At 42.7% G+C, this 24,751-nt stretch overlaps 1 protein-coding gene across 4 annotated transcripts in view; it reads right to left on the bottom strand.

The window, feature by feature from the left end:
* atrn (attractin) overlaps positions 1-24,751 on the bottom strand; it is a 414,604-nt gene that overhangs the window by 265,184 nt on the left and 124,669 nt on the right. For all 4 annotated transcript variants that reach the window (XM_073042130.1, XM_073042131.1, XM_073042132.1 and 1 more), the window contains exons 4-5: positions 18,819-18,947; positions 185-390 (exon numbers count right to left, since the gene is read on the bottom strand). In XM_073042130.1, the coding sequence (XP_072898231.1) occupies positions 185-390; positions 18,819-18,947 (335 nt within the window). The remainder of the gene's footprint in view (positions 1-184; positions 391-18,818; positions 18,948-24,751) is intronic.

Raw genomic sequence — 24,751 nt, 5'->3', positions numbered from 1 at the left:
AGAAAGTGGACCAGTAAAATCAACTGGCCTGCTTTTGAACGAACCCTTGCAGAAATGATGGGTCAAATACTACGAGTCACTGTAGTTATTAACAGGCAACTGGTTCACAGCTCAGCAAAAGCCACCATCTTCAATGAAATTGGTTGGATAAGTTACTGTGAGAGGAATCCGTGAAAGAACTCACCTTGCCAGCCATCGTAGCATATGCAAGCTTTTGTATCATTCAAGTCACAGTTACCACGATTTGGATATCCACAATCATTTAAGCAGTAAGATATATCACATGATTCTCCTTTCCAATGTTCTTCACACAGACATTGCACAGTAGTATTGTCCGCACCTTCCACACATTTTCCATGTCCTGAGCAGTTGTTTGGGCAAGAGTTGATGCTATTCAAAGAAAGTAAATAAACACTATAATTATAATTGAAAAGCACAATAACTCAAAAAACTAAAAAGACTATAAGACATAGGAGTAGAACTACACTGTTCAACCCATCGTGTCTGCTCCACTGGCTGAATTATTTTCCCTCTGAACCATATTCTCCTGCCTTCTCCCCATAATATTTGATAACCTTAGTTAAGAGGGAAAATAATTCAGCCATGATTGAATATTAACCTCCACATTAAATACACACATTACACAATATCATTGCAGAAGATGTGGCCTGGACTGAGCATGCAAGTATAATTACAAAGAAAGCAAGGCAGCACCTCTGCTTCCTCAGGAGTCACACTACCAGGTTCAGGAACAATTATTTACCCCTTAACTACCAGGCTTTTGAGCAAAAAAGGATAACTACACTCATCTATTGAGATGTGCCCACAACCAATTACCACACTTTAAGGACTCTTTACCTTGTTATTTCATGCTCTCTTTATTTATTGTGATTCATTTATATTTGCATTTGCAGAGTTTGTTGTTTTCTATGTTCTTGTTTTCTGATCCTGTTTACAGTTTCGATTCTACAGATTTGCTGAGAGTGCCCACAGGAAAAAGAATCGCAGGGTTGTGCGTGGTGACATTTATGTATTCTGATAATAAATTTTACTTTGAACTTGGAACTTCACTTGCCCCATCACTGAACTATTCCCACAACCTATGGACTCACTTTCAAGGACTCTTCATGTTCTCGATATTTATTGCTTATTTATTTATTGCTATTATCTTTTTCTCTACTGGATTTGCAGCTTGCTGTCTTTTGCATATTGGTTGTTTGTCTGCCCTGTTGGTGTGGTTTTTCATTAATTCTATTATAGTTCTTGGATTTACTGAATATGCATATAAGAAGAGGAACCTCAGGTTTACATATGATGACATATATGTACTTAGGACTTTGACTTTACCTCCACGGTCATTTGTGCCAATGAATCGCACAGATTCACCACCCTCTGACTAAAAAAATGTTCTAAACGGACATCTTTGAATTCTGAGGCTGTGTCCTCTGTCCTGGACTTCCCAACTATAGGAAACATCCTTTTCACATCCACTCTCTCTTGGCCTTTCAATCTTCAATAGGTTTCAATGAGACATCCTCTCAACCTTCTAAATCCTAGCTTAGGCCTAGAGTACAGGCTCAAAGCCCTCAAATGCTCCTCATGCATTAATTCTTTCTTTCCTGGGATCATTCTTATGAACTTCTTCTAGAGCAGGGTTTCCCAAGTTTTTTATGTCATGGACCAATACCATTAAACAAGGGGTCCTTGGATCCTAGTTTGGGAATCCCTGCTCTCGATCCTCTCCAATACTCACACATCATTTCTTAAACATGATGCTGGAAATCCAAAGCAACACACACAAAATGCTGGAGGAACTCGGGACATCAGACTGCAACTATGGAAGTGAATAAACATTCACCATTTCTGATAGAGACTTTCTCCAGGTCATTATTTCTTAAATGTGGGAACAAACTCCTCAAATATACCAAATACAAACCAATGCCATATAAACCTTCAACATTACATCCTTGTTTTTATATTCTTGTCCTCTTGAAATGAATTCCATTTGCTTTCCTTACCACTGACTCAACATGCAAGTTAATCTTTAGGGAATCCTACACGAAGATTCCCAAGTCCCTTGGCCCCTCCAATTTTAGAATTTGCTGCCTGCTTAGAAAATAATCTAAAGTTTTAAATATTAATTAATATGTTATTAATTGTCCTGAAAAACTTAAACTCTGAGTCCTTTAAAACTATATGTCCAAAGAACTCATATTTTGTTTGTAGGTTGAAAGGTAACTCATCAGTTTGAAAAGGCACTATGAAACTTGGAAAAGGAAAAAGACAGCCATTTCCCAGACTTACATTGTTTTTTTCTCACCTGCATTAGCTGACTGCTGCTCAAATAGCAACAAAGAGATAGCTTTGGCACGATTAACTTACTATTATTTAATTATTTATGGTTTTATATTGCTGTAGCGATGTACTACATACAGAGCTAGAAACAACGACACGCAGTCGGTAAGTCGTTTCGAGACTACCGGTAGTTCATTTAAACTTTGCGGCGCTGGCTTTTAATCCCTAGCTCCCGCCCTCTCTGGGCGGAAATAACGTCAGAGGTGCATTACCAAAGTCTCTCCCCGCGCGCGGGCTATTTGTGAGCCGTTTCACCTGCGCAGAAAATGGGTTGCCACATAACCGTCCCCCCCACCCAGAACCAGCAATACACTCCCCAATGTCCACAGACTGAATCAGCCTCTGTTTGGGAAGACTGCCTCTGCACCGCGGTGCCTGAGCCTCGACCGGCTGCGCCAAGTCCACATGGGCTGGTTTGAGTCGGTCCACTGTGAAAACCTCCTCTTCCCCCCAATGTCCAGAACGTACGTGGACCCGTTGTTGTTGATCACCTTGAACGGCCCCTTGTACGGCCGCTGTAGTGGTGCCCAGTGTGCGCCCCTTCGTACAAACACAAACTTACAGTTCTGCAGGTCTTTGGGTACGTAGGTCGGGGTCTGTCCACGCTGTGAAGTCGGTACGGGGGCCAGGTTGCCGATCCTTTCCCGTAGTCTGTCCAGGACTGCTGCGGGTTCTTTCTCTTGCCCCCTTGGGGCTGATATGAACTCGCCTGTGATGACCAGGGGTGCACCGTACACCAACTCGGCCAACGAGGCGTGCAGATCCTTTTTGGGCGCTGTGCGAATTCCAAGCAGGACCCAGGGAAGCTCATCCACCCAGTTAGGTCCTCTCAGGCAGGCCATGAGAGCCGACTTCAAGTGACGGTGGAAGCGTTCCACTAGTCCGTTCGACTGTGGGTGGTAAGCAGTTGTGTGGTGTAGCTGCATTCCCAACAGGCTGGCCACAGCCGACCACAGGCTGGAGGTGAACTGGGCGCCTCTGTCGGAGGTAATGTGGGCCAGTACCCCGAAGCGTGCCACCCAGGTTGCAATCAGCGCTCGGGCACAGGAATCGGCAGATGTGTTGGGGAGCGGGACCACCTCTGGCCATCTCGTGAACCGGTCTACCATAGGTAGGAGGTACCACGCTCCTCGTGACACTGGTAGGGGCCCTGCGATATCTACATGAATGTGGTCGAACCTCCGGCGGGTGGGTTCAAACTGCTGCGGCGGGGCTTTAGTGTGCCGCTGCACCTTGGCTGTTTGGCACTGCATGCACGTTCTGGCCCATTCGCTGACCTGTTTGCGAAGTCCGTGCCACGCGAACTTGCTGGAGACCAGCCAGACGGTTGTTCTGATAGATGGGTGCGCCAAACCGTGTATGGAGTTGAAAGCTCGCCGCCGCCAGGCTGCCAGGACGATGGGGCGAGGTTGGCTGGTAGCCGCGTCGCACAGGAGGGTCCTCTCACCTGGGCCTACAAGGAAGTCTTGCAGCTGCAAACCCGAGACCGCGGTACTGTAGCTGGGCATCTCGTCGTCTGCCTGCTGCGCCTCTGCCAGTGCTGCATAGTCCACCTCCAGGGACAGGGCCTGGATAGCTGGTCTGGAGAGTGCGTCCGCCACGACGTTGTCCTTTCCCGAGACATGCCAGATGTCCGTTGTGTACTCGAAGATGTAGGACAGATGTCGCTGCTGGTGAGCCGACCAGGGATCGGACACCTTCGTGAACGCGAAGGTCAACGGTTTGTGGTCCGCGAACGCGGTGCCTTCTAAGGTACCTGAAATGCCAGATTGCCAGATACAGTGCCAACAGCTCCCGGTCGAAGGCACTGTGTTTGAGTTCGGGTGGTCGTAGGTGCTTGCTGAAGAACGCCAGGGGTTGCCAGCGCCCCTCGATCAGTTGCTCCAGCACCCCACCGACTGCTGTGTCGGATGCGTCCACCGTGAGGGTGGTCGGAACATCCGTTCTGGGGTGCACCAGCATCGCGGCATCTGCCAAGGCTTCCTTGGCTTTAACAAAAGCGGCCGTGGCGTCTTCATCCCAAGAAATGTCCTTGCCTTTACCCGACATCAGGGTGTACAAAGGGCACGTGATACAGGCTGCTGAGGGGAGGAAACAGTGGTAGAAGTTCACCATGCCAACGAACTCCTGCAGGCCTTTGACTGTGTTGGGTCAGGCAAAGTGGCGGATCGCGTCTACCTTGGCGGGCAGAGGTGTTGCCCTGTCTTTAGTAATCCTGTGGCCCAGGAAGTCAATGGTGTCGAGACCGAGCTGGCATTTGGCCAGGTTGATCGTGAGGCCGAAATCTGGCATTTGGCCAGGTTGATCGTGAGGCCGAAATCACTCAGGCGGGAGCAATGCTGGCGGAGGTGGGACAGATGCTCCTGACGACTACTGCTGGCTATGAGGATATCGTCCAAATAGATGAACACAAAGTCTAGGTCACGTCCCACCACATCCACTAGCCATTGGAACGTCTGTGCGGCATTCTTCAGGCTGAATGGCTTTCGGAGGAATTCGATGGCATGCAACTTGGACAGCATCCTCTTTTCAGACACCACCGTCAGAGAGTCCAGTTCCACCCCCACAACATCACTGGCCTTGCGAATGAGTTTGTTGATTCTGTTGGTGTCTGCTACCCTCAAGCCTGCTGCCCCAGCACACAACAGCAAACACGATAGCACTGGCCACCACAGACTCGTAGAACATCCTCAGCATCATCCGGCAAATGTTAAAGGACCGCAGTCTCCTCAGGAAATAGAGACGGCTCTGACCCTTCTTGAATACAGCCTCAGTGTTCTTTGACCAGTCCAGTTTATTGTCAATTCGTATCCCCAGGTACTTGTAATCCTCCACCATGTCCACACTGACCCTTGGATGGAAACGGGTCACTGGTGCCTTGGCCCTCCTCAGGTCCACCACCAGCTCCTTAGTCTTAGAAGCAGAAGCAGACATAAAATTGCTAAAGAATAGGAAAGCTGCAGAAATAGCCAACATCCCAGCTGAACTGATCAAACACGGAGGAGAGAAAGTGATAGACATCCTCACCAATATTTGCAACAAATCTGGCAGACTGGGGAATGACCAACATCCTGGACAAAATCACATCATCACTCTCCCCAAGAAAGGCAACTTACAGCAGTGCCAGAATTACAGAACCATCATCAGCCATACAAGCAAAGTGATGTTGAAAGTCATCTTGCAGACTAAAACCACAGGCAGAAGAAATAATCGCCAAAGAGCTCACTGGATTCAGAAGTGGAAGTATAACGTAACAGATATTCAACCTCCAGGTATCGTGCGAGAAATACAACCAACATCAACAGGACATCTTCCACGTGTTCATGGATTTCCAGAAGGCTTTTGATAGGGTGTGGCTTAATGCACTGTGGGCCACAACGAAGTAATAGAACATGGGCCAGAAGCTGACCCAAACCATCAGCAGATCCACACCAAAGCTAGGAGTGCAGTACTTGTTCAAGGCACAACTGGAGAGTGTATCACACATCAGCTAGAGTCTGACAAGACTGCCTTTCACCTGAGCTGTTCAACATTTTCCTGGAACAAATAATGACAAATGACCTGGAAGACCATAGCGACACAGTCAGCATCGGAAGACAGGTCATAACAAATCTCATGCTCGCCGATGACATTAATGGGCTGACAGGAAATAAGGATGAATTGGCCTGCCTTGTGAACCGGCAGAACGATACATCCACCAGATATACCATGGAGATCAGCACAGTGAAACAGTGAGAAGCCAGGCATTAGAAATGAGATGCTTCAGAAGGCTCCTTGGCATCTCCTATACAGACCATGTTTCAAACAACGAAGTATGAAGAACCATCATCCAGCGAAGATCTACTGTCCACAGTAAAGAAGCGGAAACTGAGATGGTATAGCCACATAACAAGATCAAGTGGACTCACAAAGAAAATTCTTCAGGAAACGGTCCTGAGGAAAAGTAAAAGGGGCAGACCAAGGAAGAAATGGACAGGCAACATTGCAGAGTGGATCGGAGAGAGCTTTGCCACAACCCAGGCACTCACCCACAACCATGAGAGATGGAGGCAAATGGCGCAGTGCTCATCTGTATAGTGCCCCTACGACCCCGGTGGGTTGTGGGATCCGTAACCGTAACCATAATTTATTTATGGGAACATTGGTACTTAGAATCCCTTTATCACCCCTAAACTGAGATGGTAGTTAGGAATGTGTTTAGAATCACAAAGGCTAATACGTCCTCAAAGATATTAATGATTCAAATTTATTTTTGGTCGATGACAATCTGGTAATTTTATTCCCATTCCTGGGTGTAGCTTCTTTAAAATCTCCAAGTTTAATTACTTAATGCCCAACAGCTTTGTTGGAACTTGAAATTGATTTATGGTTTGGTACTCAAGCTATCAACTTGATCAGTATTCTACTGTATTCCCCTCTTCATTTCACCAGGATAACATCAATGAGAAACAACAATACAGATCCACGCTAGGTTACAGTAGGGTTCCTTTCCTGTGAGCAATTCACAAACTAGACAGTTTGCAAGTTGGAAATGTAGCCACAAACTCAATTCCCAGGTGACGGAAGATGCCTACAACCCTGTTCAGAAGAATGATGGGAGAGGAATCTCAATGAAACCTAAAGAATATAGGAAGTGGATTTGAAGAGGATGTTTCATGTGGGGGTGGCAGGGTCTAAGGCCAGAAGGTGTAGCCTCAAAATGGAAGGATGTTCCTTTGGAATAGATTTGAGGAGAAATTTCTTTAGGCAGAGGGCAGAGAATCTGTGGAATTCATTGCCACAGATGGCTGTGGAGTCCAAGTCACTGAGTATATGTAAAGCAGAGGTTGATAGGTTCTTGATTAGTTAAGGGCATCAAAAATAATGGGGATGAGGCAGGAGAATGGGATTGAGAATGATAAAATGGCAAAGCAGACTTAGTAGGCTGAATGGCCTAATTCTGCTCCTATGTCATATGATCTCTGAAATGTTTATTTACAGGTATGGGCTGTAAGAAAGGCGGGTCTTTTGTAACCTGGAGAGCATATATTCTGCCGTTGTTGGGGGGGGGGGGGGGCGTGGGGTGGCTACTGTACAGGATCGAAGCAAGCTGCACGAAGCTATAAAATTAGCCAGCTTCATCACGGGCACTAGCCTCCATAGTATCATGGTCATCTTCAAGCAATGGTGCCTCAGAAATGTGGCATCCATCATTAAGGATCTCCAGGACATGCCCTCTTCTCATTGCCACTATCAGGAAGGAGATACAGAAGCCTGACGGCACACGCTCAACAATTCAGGAACAGCTTCTTCCCCTCTCCAATTTCTAAATGGCCACTGCCAGTGATATTAAGCCTGATTCTGATTCTGAGACTACTTCCACTTAAAAAGAAAACCAAAGAGAGTTTAATCATAAATCATTAATGATCTACACATAAGATTTGGCCATGATTTGGCCATGATTTGGCCAATTTAAATGCTGTAAAGAATAGCTACTCACTATAAACTAATTTGAGCATTTACTGTTACTAAAATACTTTTATATCATTATAACTAATCAATAAATGAGGAAAATGCAAGAAGTAATAACTGTTATTTGGTTTGTCATGTAAAACACTCGGAACTTCTACAGATGTACTGTGAAGAGCATTCTGGTTGGCTGCATCACTGGTGGTGCTACAGAAAGTTGTAAAATTAGTCAGCTCATTCTTGGGTACTAGCTTCCATAGTATCCAAGACATCTTCAAGCACCAGTGCCTCAGAAAGGCAGCATCATTCATTAAGGAGCCCCATCACCCAGGACATGCCTGCTTCTCATTGTTACCATCAGGAAAGAGGTACAGAAGCCTGAAGGCACACACTCAGTGATCCAGGAACAGCTTCTTCCCCTCTGCCATCTGGTTCCTAAATGGACTCGCCAAAACAGGAGCCCTCCTTTACTCCCTGTATACCCATGACTGTATCGCCACCCACAACTCCAATCTGCTAACTAAATTTGCCAACAACACTACATAGATTGGCCTCATCTCAAACAATAATGAGGTGGCCTACAGGGAAGAAGTCATCTCTCTGACACAAAGAAAACAACCTCTCCCTCAATGTCACAAAAACAAAGGAGCTGGTTGTGGATTACAGGAGGAATGGAGACGGGCTAACCCCTACTGACATCAATGGATTTGGGGTTGAGAGGGTAAACAGCTTCAAGTTCCTCAGCATCTACATCACTGAGGACCTCACGTGGTCTGTACGCACCAGCTGTGTGGTGAAAAGGGCACAACAGCACCTCTTTCACTTCAGACAGTTGAGTAAGTTTGGTAAGGACCCCCAAATCCTAAGAACTTTCTACAGGGGCACAATTGAGAGCATCACTGCCTGGTATGGGAACTGTACCTCCCCTAATTGCAGGACTCTGCAGAGAGTAGTGCGGATAGCCCAGCCCATCTGTATTTGTGAATTTTCCATGATTCAGGACACTTACAAGGACAGGTGTGTAAAAAGGGCCCGTAGGATCATTTAAACTTATGCCTTTAAACTTATGTCCTCTGTACACTAGCGGACATGGATTTAAGGGAGAGCAGAAAATTTAAAGGAGAACTGAGGGGTAGTATTGTAGGGAATTCTGGATAGAGAACAGAATAGTATGGGCCTTTCAGCCCATGATGCTATACCAATCTACATAAACTGGCTCCACAATGCACAAGTCAAGAGCATGATGAAATATCTTTAATACTGCTTGGCCAAATAAGTGCTGCACCAGCAACTCTCAAGTAGCTAAAACCATCTGGGAGAATTCATCCCATTTGATTAGCAACCCATACAGCACCAAAATATTCATTCTCTCCACCAACAGCACACAGTTACTGCAGTGTGCTCTATCCAGAACACAACAAAAGAGAACAAGACTGGAAGGCTTCCTTCAAGCTTGCTGTGTCATTCAATATTATCAAAGCTGATCTGCGTCAGGCCTCAACTCCTCTATTGCACCAGTTCCAATCGCCTTCAATTCCCTGATCACTCAAAATAAATTATCTACCTCCTACAAAGGCAGAGCCTCCACAACTCTCCAGAGCAGAGAATGCAAGCAATAGGCCACACCCTGAAAGAAGAAATTCGTGTGCAGCTCAATTTAAACCACCTTATAACAATTTCCCCTTATTTGAAACTCTCCCACCAGTGGAAACATTTAACATCTGCTGCACCCCGTCTAATCTTATGTTTCAATAACATCTTTCCTCATTCTTCTAAACTCCAAAGCATATATGTCAAACTCAAGGCCCGCGGGCCAAATCCAGCCCGCGGTGGAATTATCTTTGGCCCGCGAGATAACATCTAATTACTATTAAAGCTGGCCCCTGTAATCGAAGCGCCTATGGCGTATGATATGGCTAATGCTGAGTTTATTCAGGTACCAGGTTTTCAGGGTTTTTAGTGTTTATTCGGCAGTCTTGCTCGGCAGTCTTCTTCATAAGAAACGGAATTTGTAAAGTGAAACACTTTGTAGTTATAGCATAGACTGAGACACATGACAGCAGGCTGAAAAAACGGAGGCAACGAAAGCTGCGTTCGCACGCGTCCGACTGATCCGGCCCGCATGAAGCTGCATTTTGCTCAATCCAGCCCGTGACCTAAAATGAGTTTGACACCCCTGCTCCAAAGAATATAAATTTGACTTCCTCAAATCTTGAGACAGCTTCTTTGTTCGTCGAATTATTTATTTAGAGGCATCGTGAGAGCAGGCCCTTCCAACAAGCCACTCTACCCTGCAAACAACCTATTTAACACAGGCCTAATCTCGGGACAGTTTACAATGACCGATTAGCTTACTAACCAGCATGTCTTTGGACTGTGGAAGGAAACCCAGGCTTTTTCAAGGAGGAAAGTACGAACTCCTTACAGACAGCTTCGGAGTTGAAAGCGGGACTCTGACTCTCTGAGCTGCAATAGCTCGCGCTAACTGCTACACTATCATGGTACCTATATTCAGTCTCTCCTGGACTGCATACAATTCTGGTATATCCTATTTTAAATAAGATAATCGAAACTGGACCCAGTGTAGCCTCTCAAGCTCTTTGAACAATTGCAATAAGTTTAAAACTCTATCTCTCATGCATTAAAGTTGTTTGCCTCAACTATTTGCTGCATTTGGCTGTTAGCATTCTGTTTCATTTGAAAGAAAAACAACAGTTTATCCATCTGAACTTCTACCAAGCATTGTGGGCACGCTATGATGGGGCCAAAATGTATGGCGACTCTAGGGGACTGCTCCCAGCACACCAGGTTATTTACACAATTAACACACCTCATTGTTGTTTTGATGTTCTTGTGGTAAATAAAGCTTCAGTTTGAATTTCATTAATTTGCCATCTCTCTCCATTTTGATTCCTCAGAAAGAAATGAAGATCTCACACTTTTCCACAATAAACTTTATCAAGTTTTCTCCCATTCATTCAGCTTATCTATGTATATCCTGATGCAGAGTAGAAATATTCTCATGGAAGCATGCCTCATTCACATATACACTGCCAATATCACCTTTCAAATCTAAGACCTCTATTTCCAATAAGAGAAAGAGTACAGGTAGTCCCTGAGTTACAAACGTCCGACTTACGGACAACTCGTACTTACGAACCGAGGAAGGAGAACACCGTCTGCCATTTTAAGTCATTGCCATTGATACTGTGTTGAGTGTTTAACTTTGTATTTGGCTTAAATTTTTCTTAGTAAGATTCACCCTGACCCCATGTCCCCCCCCCCCCCACACCCCTGTTCCGGTCGGCTGCTGGCGCAGTAAGATCAGCGCCAGGCTCGAGAACAGAGGTTTGATCCAGTGACAGACCGCTCCCATGCCGGGTTGATGTCATCCAGTGACTCCCGTATCATCCATGCCGGGTTGATATCGAGTGCGCAACTCGACCTCGTAAAAAAAACACTGCCACCTCCAGTTTAAATTCCCATGCGGAATATTGTGGAGGATCAAATACCCAAACCCAGCACAGCCCCCACTTGTCTCATTTAGCCTGTCTCAGTGCGGTGGTCCTTAGGACCCAACGGACCTCAGGAGCCGGCGCAGCCCATTGACGGGAAGCGATCACGATTGAAAATAAAGTGGAAATAATAAAGCGTTTGGAAAGAGGTGAAACGCCATCGATCATTGGAAAAGCGTTAGGCTACAGTCGGTCAACAATCGGAACAATTTTAAAGGATAAGGTGAGAATAATGGAGCATATGAAAGGCCCTGCCCCGGTGAAAGCTGCAATTATTACTAAGCAACGCAGAGGTTTAATTATTGGAATACATATGTTTCTTAAGTGTTTTATGTGCATAGAAAGGTAAAAATATATTCTATATACTAAGACAAACGTTTGACTAACTGACGCTAAATAATACCGGATGTACTTGTTCCGACTTACGTACAAATCCAACTTAAAGACAGACTCAGGAACGGAACTTGTACATAACCTGGAGACCACCTGTATTAAGAACTTGCCTGCTGACTACCATACTGCATATCAGAGAATATTCTCTGTCCTTCACTGCCACCGGTCAAGATCTTGGAACTCTCTACTCGACAACACCTCAGTTCAAGGCAGCAGTTCACCACCATCCTCTCAAGGGTAAATAGGACAAGCATTAGCACTAAAATTAGAACCAATCCCAAAATGTAATAATTTAATAAAAACTTCAGAAACTTTTCTCTTAAATAAACATAAGTTGTATTGGTGAATACAAGAATATATATTAAAGAACCATTTTCCTCACTCTCACCAGAATGAACTACCACCATTAGTGACTGTTAGTTAAGCCTCAGCTGCAAAGTGAGATAGAGGGAGAAAATTCACATTTTGTAGCGCAATGAATCCAAGGTTTCTACTAACAGAAAATAGTACCACATCATCAGTTTATCAACAGTACCTGATGTTATGTGTCTAAGAGTAAGTCTGCACTAAAAGGATCAACTCAAGGGTCAATTTTATTTGCCATATACATATACACATATTAGGAAGTTGCTGTGGTGTGTTGGCGCTGCATGTAACAAAAAATAACAACATTCAACAATTACAAAGAATAAGGAATTGTATAAAAATAAAGTTAGAAGTACAAATACAGAATAAGTGTATAAATACAGAAATATCAGCAGCATTTACAACGTAAACTGTATAGAAAGTGATTTACAGTGCAGGGATGGAGCTAACAGATGCAGGAGGTTGGGGAGGGGAACTGGAACAGTAGATCAAAGTAACTGCCTGGACAAAGAAACAGTTTAGATGGTGTGAAGAAAGCAAGATGCCTTTGAAAGATTAACTTTCTCACCAGCTTTCTATCAATCCCAGCTGCCAAAATATTATTGCTGCTTCTGAAATGCTCAAGAGAACTCAGACAATGTTGTGACCACTACGAAGTTACACTTTAGCATAAAATATGCTCAGTGGGCACTCCATAAAGTATCTCCTGTACCTTATAAAATGGCCACTGGCTGTATGTTCAAGGACTTCTGCTGCTGTAGTCCATCCACTTCAAGACTCAACGTGTTGTGCATTCACAGATGCTCTTCTGCACACCACTGTTGTATCGCGTAGTTATTTGAGTTACTGTCACCTTGAACCAGTCTGACCATTCTCATTAAAAAGGTGTTTTTGCCCACAGAACAGCTGCTGACTTGATTTTTTTTTTAATTTTTCACATAATTCTCAGTAAACCCTAAAAAAAATGCTGTGCATAAAAATCACAGGCGATCAGCAGTTTCTAAGATTCTTAAACCACCCTATCAGGTATCCACAATTATACCACTGACAGTAACTTAGATGACATTTCTTTCCCCCACTCTGATATTAGGCCTGAACAACAACTGAACCTCATGACCATGTCTGCATGCTTTTATGCATTAAATTGCTGCCAAATGGTTGTTTGATTAAATATTTGCAATAATGACCCAAGTGTACCAGTGTACTTAACAATCTGGTCACTGAGTGCATATCATGGTGAAAAATGCACAGGGTTACTCAAGATTAATGTGGCAAGCAGGAAGTTTCAAATGGGATGAAATTAACTAAAGATATGGTAAGTCTTCACTAATCCATATTATTGAAATACTCTTCTCCAATTTGAGTAAGCTGCACCAGGCAATATAACAGCTTGAGTTTCATTCTGTACAAGTGACACAATTATCAAACTGAACACTAAAATATAAGTAGTAAATGCATACAGCACTAATATTCTTAAAGACCCATACTTAGATTAAATCAAAGAATGACAGCTAGTTACTCAAAGAGTAAGCTTCAATCTTAAATATCAGATCTGTTCATCGTCTTAAATTTATCATGTATTGCTATGTTAAAGGGATGACAGTAATAATACCTGGTTGTTTACAGTCAAAAATGACTGAAATTCATAGAATCTGACAATGAGTCAGTTTCATTACCAAAGGCGCCCACATTGCTTAATGTAGTGGTTTTTTTAGATTGGTAGGTGCATGGAACGTCCTGCCAGAGGTGGTGGTAGAGGGACAAATAACAATTAAGATTGTGGGTGTTGTGGACAGTGAGGAAGACAATCAGAACTTGCAGCAGGATCTGGACCTGCTGGAAAAAAGGGCCACAAAATGGCAGATGGAATTTAATGCAGACAGGTGCAAGATGCTGCACTTCGGTAGGACCAACCAGGTAGGTCTTACACAGTGAATGGCAATGCACGAGGGAGTGCAGTAGAACAAAGGGATCTGGAAATAGAGGTCCTTAATTCATTGAAAGTGATGTCATATTAGATAGGGTCATAAAGAAAGCTTTTGGCACACTGACCTTCATTAAATCAAAGTATTGAATACAGGAGATGGGATGTTATGTAGAAGTTGTATAAGACATTGGCAAATACCAATTTGGAGTATTGTGTGCAGTTTTGGTCACCTCCCTACATGTAAAGATGTAAACAAAGTTTAAAGAGTACAGAGAAAATTTACAAGGACAAACAGGAGAAAATCTACAGATGCTGGAAACCCAAGCAACACACACAAAATGCTGGAGGAACACAGCAGGCCAGGCAGCATCTATGGAATAAACTACAGTCAGCGTTTCAGTCCATTCGGCTGGACTGGAGAAAAAATAGATGAGGAGTAGATTAAAAAGGTCGGGGGGAGAGCGAAAAACAAGGTGATAGGTGAAACCAAGAGGGGGAGAGATGAAGTAAAAGAGTTGGGAAGTTAATTGGTGAAAGAGATACAGGGCTGGAGAAGGGGGAATCTAATAGGAGAGGACAGAAGACCATGGAAGAAAGAAAGGGAGGAGGAGCATCAGAGAGAAATGATGGGCAGGCAAGGAGATAAGGTGAGAGAGGGAAAAGGGGAGGGGAATGGCATTACCTGAAGTTCGAGAAATCAATGTTCATGCCATCAGGTAGGAGGCTACCCAGACACAATACAAGGTGCTGTTCCTCCAACCTGAGTGTGGCCTCATCATGGCAGTAGAGGAGGCCAAAGGTTGACATGTTGAAATGGGAATTGGAAATGGAATTAAATGAGTGGCCACTGGGAGATCCCGCTTCTTCTGGTGGATGTAGCATTGGTGCTCAGCAAAAGTGGTCTCCAAAACTATGTCGTGTCTCACCAATATACAGGAGGCCACACCGGGAGCACCACACACAGTATTTGGCCTTAACAGACTCACGAGTGAAGTGTCGCCTCACCTGGAAGGACTGTTTGGGGCCCTGAATGCTAGTGAGGGAGGAGCTGCAGCACTCGTCCCACTTGCAAGGATTAGTACAAGCAGGGAGATCAGTGGGAGAGATGAATAGACAAGGGAGTTACATAGGGAGCAATTCCTGCAAAAAGTAGAAAGTGGGGGTAGGGAAGGATGGTGGGATCCCGTCGGAGATGGTGGACATTCCAGAGAATTATGTGCTGTATGCGGAGGCTGGTGGGGTGGCATGTGTGAAATGAAAGCGATGCGGTTTAGGGCAGCGTTGATGGTGGAGGAACGGAAGTCGCACCAGGGGGTATAATAGCCTGGTGAAAAAGGTTATCTCTTTCGTTTTATAATGAAAAGTCTCAAGCTGAGAGAAGATGCAGCAGAGACACAGAAATTAAGAGAAGAGGATGGCGTTTTTACAAGTAACAGGGCGAGAAGAGGTATAATCCAGTTAGCTGTGAGAGTCCGTGGGTTTATAATAAACATCAATAGATAAGCTGTTGTTTACATGGACATTGCCGGGGAAAGAGGACCTGAACTGTAAGGAAAGATTGAATAGGTTTGGACTTTATACCTTACAATGTAGAATATTGAAGGGAGATTTGATAGAGGTATACAAAATTATGAGGGGGAGAGAAGGGTAAATGCAAGCAGGCTTTTTCCACTAAGGTTGGGTAGGACTAAAACTAGAGGTCACAGGTTAAGAGTGAAAGGTGAAAATTATAAGGGGAAACTTCTTCACTCAGAGGGTGAGAGTGTGGAACGACCTGCCAGCACATGTGGTCCATGCGAGCTCGATTTCAAACTTAGAGAAGTTTGGATAGGTGCATGGATGGCAGAGCTCTGGAGGGCCACGATTCGGACGCAGATCAATGGGACTAGGCAGCTTAAATACTTCGGCACAGACTAGATAAGCTGAAAGGCCTGTTTCTGTGCTGTATGTTTGAGTCAATAGTAGAGAAAGAAGGCCAGTTTGAGACAAAGCAATTCACTGCATCCCTTTCAAAGCTTAAAGTTCAAAGTAAATTTACTACCAAAATTTACTATCTGTTGCCATATCCATACTACTGTAACGGGGTTTTTTTTTCTTTTTCTTTGTTACTGTGTATGTAATCAAAATGGCGTCTTTGTTTTGTTACAAGTAGGAATGCTGGCGCCTGTATTAATAGTAGGATTGCTAGGTTCTTTGTTATGATAAGTGCTGGAAGCTTGTTTGGGACTGTAAACTGATTGTTGGTGGGGCTTTTGGGGAGTCGGCGCGATGGAGTGAGAGAGAGAGGACGGGGTGCTGGAAGCTGGGCGACGGTACGGACCCCGAGCGGGGGGTCCCAGGCCCAAGGTGTTCGGTGATGAGAGGAGACGGAGACAGAGGAGTGTGGAGCGACTGGTCGACCACCGTGGGGGTCCCAGGAGGCGGGTCGAGAAATTCGGAGGGGATCGAATACCAGAAGACTTCAGTAATTGAGCTCCAACGGTTGTGCACGAAGTGGTTTGGACTTTGATAAGTTTGGTGCCTTTTCTTTTTTTTCTCTCTTATTCATATATACTGTATCGTTAGTAATCGCTTAGTTATAGTAATCTTTATAAATTGTACTCATTTAATCGCATAAGGTGTACTGTCTGTTTTTTGAGCGAGGCGGGGACATCACACAGCATCCACACCAGCTGATTACCCAGTTTGGCGGGGCCGAAGGCTGCTCCCCCTAGACGAGAACGAGTTTGAGCGATGCCTGAGGCAACCCAGGAGTTACACTACTTTAAGTTTCATTGTCTTGTAAGCATTCACAGTAAAACCAAAATACAATAAAATCAATGAAAAACTACATACAAAGTCTAACAAGCTACCGAAGTGTAAAAGAAGACAAACTGTGCAAATACAAAGATAATAAATAAATAATACTAATAGCATGAATTTTCAAAGTCTTTAAAAGTCAGTCCATAGGTTGCAAAACCAGTTCAGAGTTTAGTATTTAATTACACATACTAAATCTTGATTAAATATGCTAATGCACAATCATATACCCATTTGTTGGTTTAGAATAACCCACCACAAGTGGGACTTCGCAGTGGCCAAACATTTTTATTCTGATTTCCATTCCAACATGTCAATCATTGGCCTCTTTTCGTGCCAAGATGAGGCCACCTTCAGGGTGGACGAGCAACACCACCTTTTCCAACTGGGTACCCTCCAGCCTGATGACATGAATATCAATTTCCGCTTCCAGTAAACAAATACCTTCTCCCCACCCCACCTTCCCCTATTCCCCACTCTGACCTTTCACTTCTCAACTACCTATTTTACTTCCCCCTAGACCCCCTCCTCCCTCCCTTTCCACTTTTGTCCACTCTCCTCTCCCATCAGATTCTTTCTTCTCCAGTCCCTGACCTACCCCATCTACCTGGCTTCACCTATGACCTTCCAGCCAGTCTTCCCCCCCCCCTCCCCCCAACCTTTCTATTCAGGCATCTTCGCCCTTCCTTCTCAGTCCTGGAAAAAGGTTTCGGCCCAAGATATCGACTGCTTACTCTTTTCCATAGATGCTGCCTGACATGCTGAGTTCCTCCAACGTTTTGTGTGTGTTGCTTTGGATTTCCAGCATCCGCAGAATTTCTCGTTTTGCTGGTTAGTTTATTAGGTTTGTAAATTATAATTAATGTAATTAGAGAAGCAAAACCCATTTAATTTTTTTAAGAATTCTCTTCAAGATTCAAGGTTCCCATTACTGTATGAATGATGATGCATTCAAGTGAAAAAACAGATTTGCTTCTAAGTGTACACTATCAGTTTGAACAGGGCATATGGCTAATTATTGACAGAGTGAATTTAGTCACAATTTATTTTTCTGATTTTATTTTCCGAGCAGAAAAATTTGGCCTATTCTCAGTTCAAGCACTAAGCACAATGACAGGGCTTGTAAATTAGAAAGGATGAAGTCATACCCATGTCTGAAGCAACACACAAAATGCTGGAGGAACTATGGAAAAGAGTAAACAGTCAATATTTCAGGTCAAGACCCTTCATCAGGACTGGAAAGGAAGAGGGCAGGAGTCAGAATAAGAAAGTGGGGAGAGGGGAGGAAGAAGTACAAGGTGGTAGGTGATAGGTGAAACCAGAAGAAGGGGAGGGAGCAAAGTAAAGAACTGTAAAGTTGATTGGTGAAAGAGGTAAAGGGCTGGAGAAGAGGGTATCTGATAGGAGAGGACAGAAGACCATGGAAGAAAGGGAAGTGGGGGAAGCACTGGGGGAGGTGATGGGCAGGTAAGGAGATAAAGTGAGAAAGGGAAACAGGTGGAAGTTATGGAGATTTATGTGCAGGATGCGGAGGTTTCTGAGGTGTTAGGTGAGGACATGAAGAATCCTATCCCTGATGTGGCAAATGGGAGGATGGGATGAGGGCAGATGTACGCAAAATAAAAGAAATGTGGGTAAGGGCAGCATTGATGGTGGCGGAAGTGAGACCCCTTTCTTTGAAGAAAAAGGACATCTCAGTTGTTCTGGAATGAAAAGTGTCATCCTGAGAGCAAATGCGGTTGAGACAGAGGAACAGGGAAAAGAGAATAGCACTTTTACAAGCGACAACCTGCACGGGTGACATAAAACTCACTAAAGTGTGCGTCAGATCTCTCATGTTTGAACATAAACCATTATTACTTTTACTAATGTAAACTCAGCTTTGAACAATGTCCAAAAGGGGTCAAAATCCATAATAATATTAATTATGCTTCTTCTAGAATTTACTTGTGAAATTCACGATCAAGTTGTAACATTTACACATTATGTTCTACCATCAAATGTATAATGCTTACTTATATGTGATGTTAAATCCAGTCAAATTATATGCAGCGTCACTGAAAAAATGCAGCAAAGCATATCCAGATCGTGAAACAACTTCTGGTATTGTCCCGTTCCCATTTTTCTCAGGTACGATCAAACCACTGAAAGAAAAAAATACAAAAGATGAATAAATGCTTTGTTTTAGAAACAGCAATACACTTAATATGAGTAGATCACAAAGAAAATTTTCAAACCTCCAGCAAATTCCAAAAGAGTTTATTGAGTCCCACAAAAACTGATTATCTCAAACAAAGCTAGCACCATTATTTCCGGAAACACAAGGGACTCTTTTTTTAAAACACCTGATTCCAGCATTTGCAATCTGCTGAATTAAAGCAAGTGGATCAGACCCTTGTGTCTCTGGAAATGATGGTGCCAGTGATAATGGGGTGGGAGCAAAAGAATTGCTGTTTCAGGCTGTGACCCTGAATCAGGATTCATGATTTCTTTGACTTATTATTTCTATCTACATGGCATTTTGCTCTTATCATTCAAGAATACAAGCATTTAAAACTGGATTATTACAGTGAATTTATTTCCTCTGGATTACAAATCTGCCTCAACTCTAGTATCACATGAACAAAGATTTCCCACATTATAACAGTCAGAAGACAAAGACAAATGTGTTATTTTCATATTGGCAATTAGTAACAAATACAGTAGGTGCCATAAGGATCAATGCTGAGACCTGGACAAATTGTCAGAATCAGAGACCAGAACTGTGCATAATACTCCAACTGCAGCCTCATTTGTACCTTATACAGTTGCAGTATAACCTCCCTGCCCTTAACTACAGTTCAGGAGGACAATGTAGATGGGTTGGGCTGTTTAATCCCATGATTCCAAGTGAAAATCAATCATTCAAGCACGTCAACTTTTATCAATTACATTTTTTTTCAATATGAACCAAATACACAATTGCTTTGACTTTCAGAAATCACCATTCACTTTTCCCTTATTTTTTTAAATATTTAATTTTCTCACAGCAATGAACAATGATTAAATTGATACAATGAACCAATTAAAGAAAGCATCGAAGTATTTGAGATACTAAAATGAATTACACACGATCCAAGACCTTAAAATCTATTGTTCTGTTACATGTTACGTATCAGAATCTCCTTATTAAAATAGAAATTCCTATTCAGTTCAACAACTGAGATCGACCAGCTTGTGTGGAGAATTAGTTACATGACAGAAAACAGACGAGGGTAATCATAATGCTGACTGGATTAGACAGTACGTCTTATGAGGTTAGGGTGAGTACACTAGGACTATCACTTTGCAGAGAAGGAGGATGAGACTTGACTTGATAAAGGTATACAAAATGTTAAGAGGCATAAATAAAGTGCACTTGAAATATAACTATTCTATCCACCCCCTTCGATTTTATAAATGTCTATAAGAGCGGCCCTCAGCTTCTTACTTTCCAGTGAGAATAAAACCCAGCCTGTCAAATCCTTGCTTATAACTGCAGCCTTCCCTCCCACATCCTCCCCCCTCATTCACATTACCTTATCCTTCCAGCCAATGTGCCAACCAAAACGTTACACAATTTTCTAAGTTATGTCTAATGTTGTGGGCAACTGCACTCAATGCCACAAACTATGAAAGTCCATGAAATGACTATCCCAACTCATTTACTAAATGTCACAGTCTATGAACGCACGTTTAGAAATAATGACCTTTTCACTACCCTGTCCATTTGTGTCACCATTCTCAGGGTGGAATGAAAATGCATTCCAAGATCATACAAATTAGAAACAGACCCTTCAACCACTATGTCTTTGCCAACCATCATGCCTATCCATACTAATCTTACTTGCCTGTATTAATTCTAATTCCTTACATGCTTTGCTCATGTCCACATACCTCTTGAATGTTGTTACTGTTCTCACCTCCACCACCATCTCTGACAGCTCATTCTAAATACTATCTATTTTGTAAAGCAATTACTCCTCAGACACTCTTTGAATCTTCTCCCAAGTACCTTAAATCTATGCCCTCTAGTCTTATAAACCATTAGAAAAGAGATTTTGCCTATCTATCCTTTGCCTCTCATAATTTTGTGTGCCTCTATCATGTCACCTCTCAACCTCCTTTCCTCCAGAGAAATTCAATGCAGCCTATTCAATTTCTTCTTGCAATGCTAGCCCTCTAATTCAGACAATGACTTTGTGAATGTAGCTATATATAGGCTAACTTGCAGGTTGAGTCGGTGGTGAGGATGGCAAATGCAATGTCAGCATTCATTTCAAGAGGTCTTGAATACAAGAGCAGGGATGTGATGCTGAGCCTTTATAAGGCACTGGTGAGGCTGCACCTCGAGTATTCTGAACAGTTTTGGGATCTTCTTCTAAGAAAAGATGAGCTGGCATTGGAGAGGGTCCAGAGGCAGTTCACAAGGATGATCAGGAATATAAGGGTTATCATACAAGGAACGTTTGATTGCTCTGGGTCAGTACTTGCTGGAACTTAGAAGGGAGGGAGGCAGGATCTCATTGAAACCTTTCTAATGTTGAAAGACCTAGATATTGTAGATATGGAAAGGATGTTTCTCATGGTGGAACAGTCTGGATCAAGAGGGCACAGCCTCAGGATAGAAGGGCGTTCATTTAAAACAAGGATGCGGAGACATTTCTTTAGCTAGAGGGTGGTGAATTTGTGGAATTTATTACAACAGGTAGCTATGGAGGCCAGGTAATTAAGGGTATTAAGGGCAGAGATTGATAGCTTCTTGATTGGACACAGCATCAAAGGTTATGATGAGAAGGCTGGGGAATGGGGGTGGGGGGGGGAGGATCAGCCATGATTGAACAGCGGAACATACTTGATGGCCAAATGGCTTAATTCTGCTGCTGTCGTATGGTATTATGATCTTATATCACTAATCAGTCATCATTGCCTTTCAGATGTTAATTCATCCTATCTGTCGGAATCCCTTTCAGTAGTTTCCCCACCACTCAGATTCCAGTTTATTAAACTGACATACTGTATGCTGTAAAATTTGTTGTTTTGATGCAAAGCTGATACAAGGATCACCACACTGCAGCTTCCTGTCTCATCACTGCTACTCATCAATGCTTTTAAGAGTTTTATAAGGCAGCAAGTAGTAGATGGCCAGAGAACCCTAGCTGATAAGCTGAATTTTGAGAAAATGTTTAAAGTGGGAAAAATAGATGCAATTCTTTTTCAGAGATATGAATTTGTTAAGATACATTAAAATAAAGAAAAGCACAGTATCTTTGTACTAGATATCTGTTCATATCTTTAAAATTAGATCATTAATCTATCATAAATAGACTCTGACATTGTGCCAATTCCTCCGAGCATAACATGAAACAACAAGTCTCTTAAGCACATTTTTTGTTGCTGTACAATCATGTTATACAATCTCCCACACTGATATGCAAGTCAAAATACAATATAGATTATAAACAACCTCACTAAGTTGGCATATGCACCAACTTCATGAATTTAAAATTTAGCACTGTTTGGGAAGTGTTACATGGCATCAACTATAGTAGTACAAGAAGTCTTATGGCCAACATATCCTAGTTGGGAGAACATGATTGAATTTTTTGAAGAGTAAAAGACTGTACTGAAAATGGTGAGGGTGAAGTAGTCTTCAGTACGGCCTCTGGATGAGATCCTTTATGGGAAACGAGTTAAAAAGTTCAGAGCAAAGTTTATCCAAAATTACCTTGGTAATAGGAGGCAGAAGGTGTTGATGGATTTTTTTGCGACTGAAAGACCAGTGAAGAATCGGGATGTGCACCAGGATACTTACTGTTTGTTAAATACGTTAAAGATTTGGCTATGAACATCCGAGATAAGATAAGTAAGTTTGCTGGATCACTGATGGTGAGGAGGATAGCCTTAGCTAAAGGATGATACTGAGAAGTTAGTAAAGATAGATGCAGCAATGGCTGGTGTAATTTAATCCTGTTAAGTCCAAAGTGATGAACTTTGGGAAGACTTAAAAAGGCAGGACATATACAAAGAATGCCTGGGTGCTACTGGAATACTAAGGAACACGGGGTGTACAAAACTTGTCTTCATTAGCTGGGGGCTAGAATACAAGAGCAGGAAAGTTTGATACAACTTTCTACAGCCCAGTTAGGCTACAGCTTAATTTCACAAGATAGGCTGTGGAGAAAATTTAAAGATAAAAGATTAGTTTTATTTGTCACATGTACACTACTGTGCAAAAGTTATAGACACATCTTGAAGGGCCTCAGCCCAAAATGTCTACTGTTTATTCATTTCCAGAGATGTTGCCTGACCTGCTGAGTTCCTCCAGCATTTTGTGTACATATAGCTAGGGTGCCTAAGACTGTACTGTACTGCACAGTACTGTAGTAACTTTATGTATTGCACAGTACTGCTGCCACAAAAAAATACAAATTTCATGACATATGAAGTAATGATAAACCTGATTCTCTATTCTGGACTGAGAGTGGGAAGGGAGCAGGGAGAAGGGAATCATTTTTAAGTAAGTGGGAAGGGAAGGACAGGGAGCAGGAAGCACCAGAGAAACATTTTGTAATGATGAATAAGCTAATTGCTAGGAATCAAATTACCTTGCCTGGTTTCTCAGGGCTGGTTGTGTCTCGACCCGCACCACACAACCCCCACCAAAACCCCGCCCCCATGCCCCCATCCCTGACACACTTTCTCTGCCACCTGTCCCACACAACCCTCCCAAGGTGCTCTACCCTGCCATTTACAAACTCATTCTCCACTCTGTTGACAAATAACAGTACTGTATAAAAGTCTTAGGCATCCTATATATGTGTTTAAGACTACTGCACAACACTATATTGAAACATAGTGAAATGCATCATTGTTGGTGAAAATAAACTACAGTAACTTATACAATAGTAAAGAAAAAAATTTTAAAAAACACGAAATGCTGGCAGAACTCAGCAGGCCAGACAGCATCTATGGGAGGAGGTAATAACGACGTTTCGGGCCGAAACCCTTCATCTTTACAATAGTAAAGAGCTTGTTAAAAATAGATACAGGCATAATCTTGCCAAAGAACGAGGTCACCTCTTTTGCTAATTTAAAGGGAAAAAATTAGACAAGTGTAAAAAGAGCTCACACTGCAGGTTTCAGAAAAGAAATGGGGAAATTACCTCAGACTATTTTTCTTTATTCTCTCTCAACCTGCATTAACGTTTATTTTGTTGTGTAAGTAATGTATATTTTATGCTAACCTAAGTTTATATTCATTTATGTTAGTCCTGTTTGTAATGTACTGTTTGTACTGCTGTAAGTAGCTAATTTTAATGGCATTTATACCCTGGGTATGCTTGCTTATGACAATAAACTTGAACTTGAAGGTTGTAGTATTTAGACAAAACCTAACCTGTTCTTTAACATTTTTCAAAAGAAAGGAATGTGCGATTCAATAGTCTGGTTAGTGTAATTATTGATTTGTCAATGTTACCAAAGTAACTAGCACGCACACTTGAAAACTGAATCTTGTTTTTGCAATACTGTCAACCCTGCTGTGTGCTTGTCTATCAAACACACTGCTATTAAAAAGTTTTGCAAAATCCTTTGCATTTACTAGCATGGTGACAGAGTAACTGAGCAATATCTCAGTTAAAAGTCATTCTTTCTGGCAACAGACTGTTTAAAGGCACAAACCTTTAAGACTTAGACCTTCATATTGCAAGACAGATTAAATGCTGACTTCAAACAAAACAATGTTTATTCAACATAAGAATACAAGAGATGGGTATGAAACAGGTGAAATTGCTCAACTTCACTCAGTTAAGCATTTATCTCATCCACTTTTCAAACCATCTTTCAGATCCTCCAAGTCCCATATTTCCAAACCTCCATCAGTTTCAGTTATGAACATTCCCAATGACTAGAAATCCATTGACCACTG

This window comes from Hemitrygon akajei, chromosome 4 (genome assembly GCF_048418815.1).
Source record: "Hemitrygon akajei chromosome 4, sHemAka1.3, whole genome shotgun sequence".
NCBI lineage: Eukaryota > Metazoa > Chordata > Chondrichthyes > Myliobatiformes > Dasyatidae > Hemitrygon > Hemitrygon akajei.
Note: the sequence above shows the minus strand (reverse complement) of the source record. Positions and strands in the feature narration are given on the sequence as shown.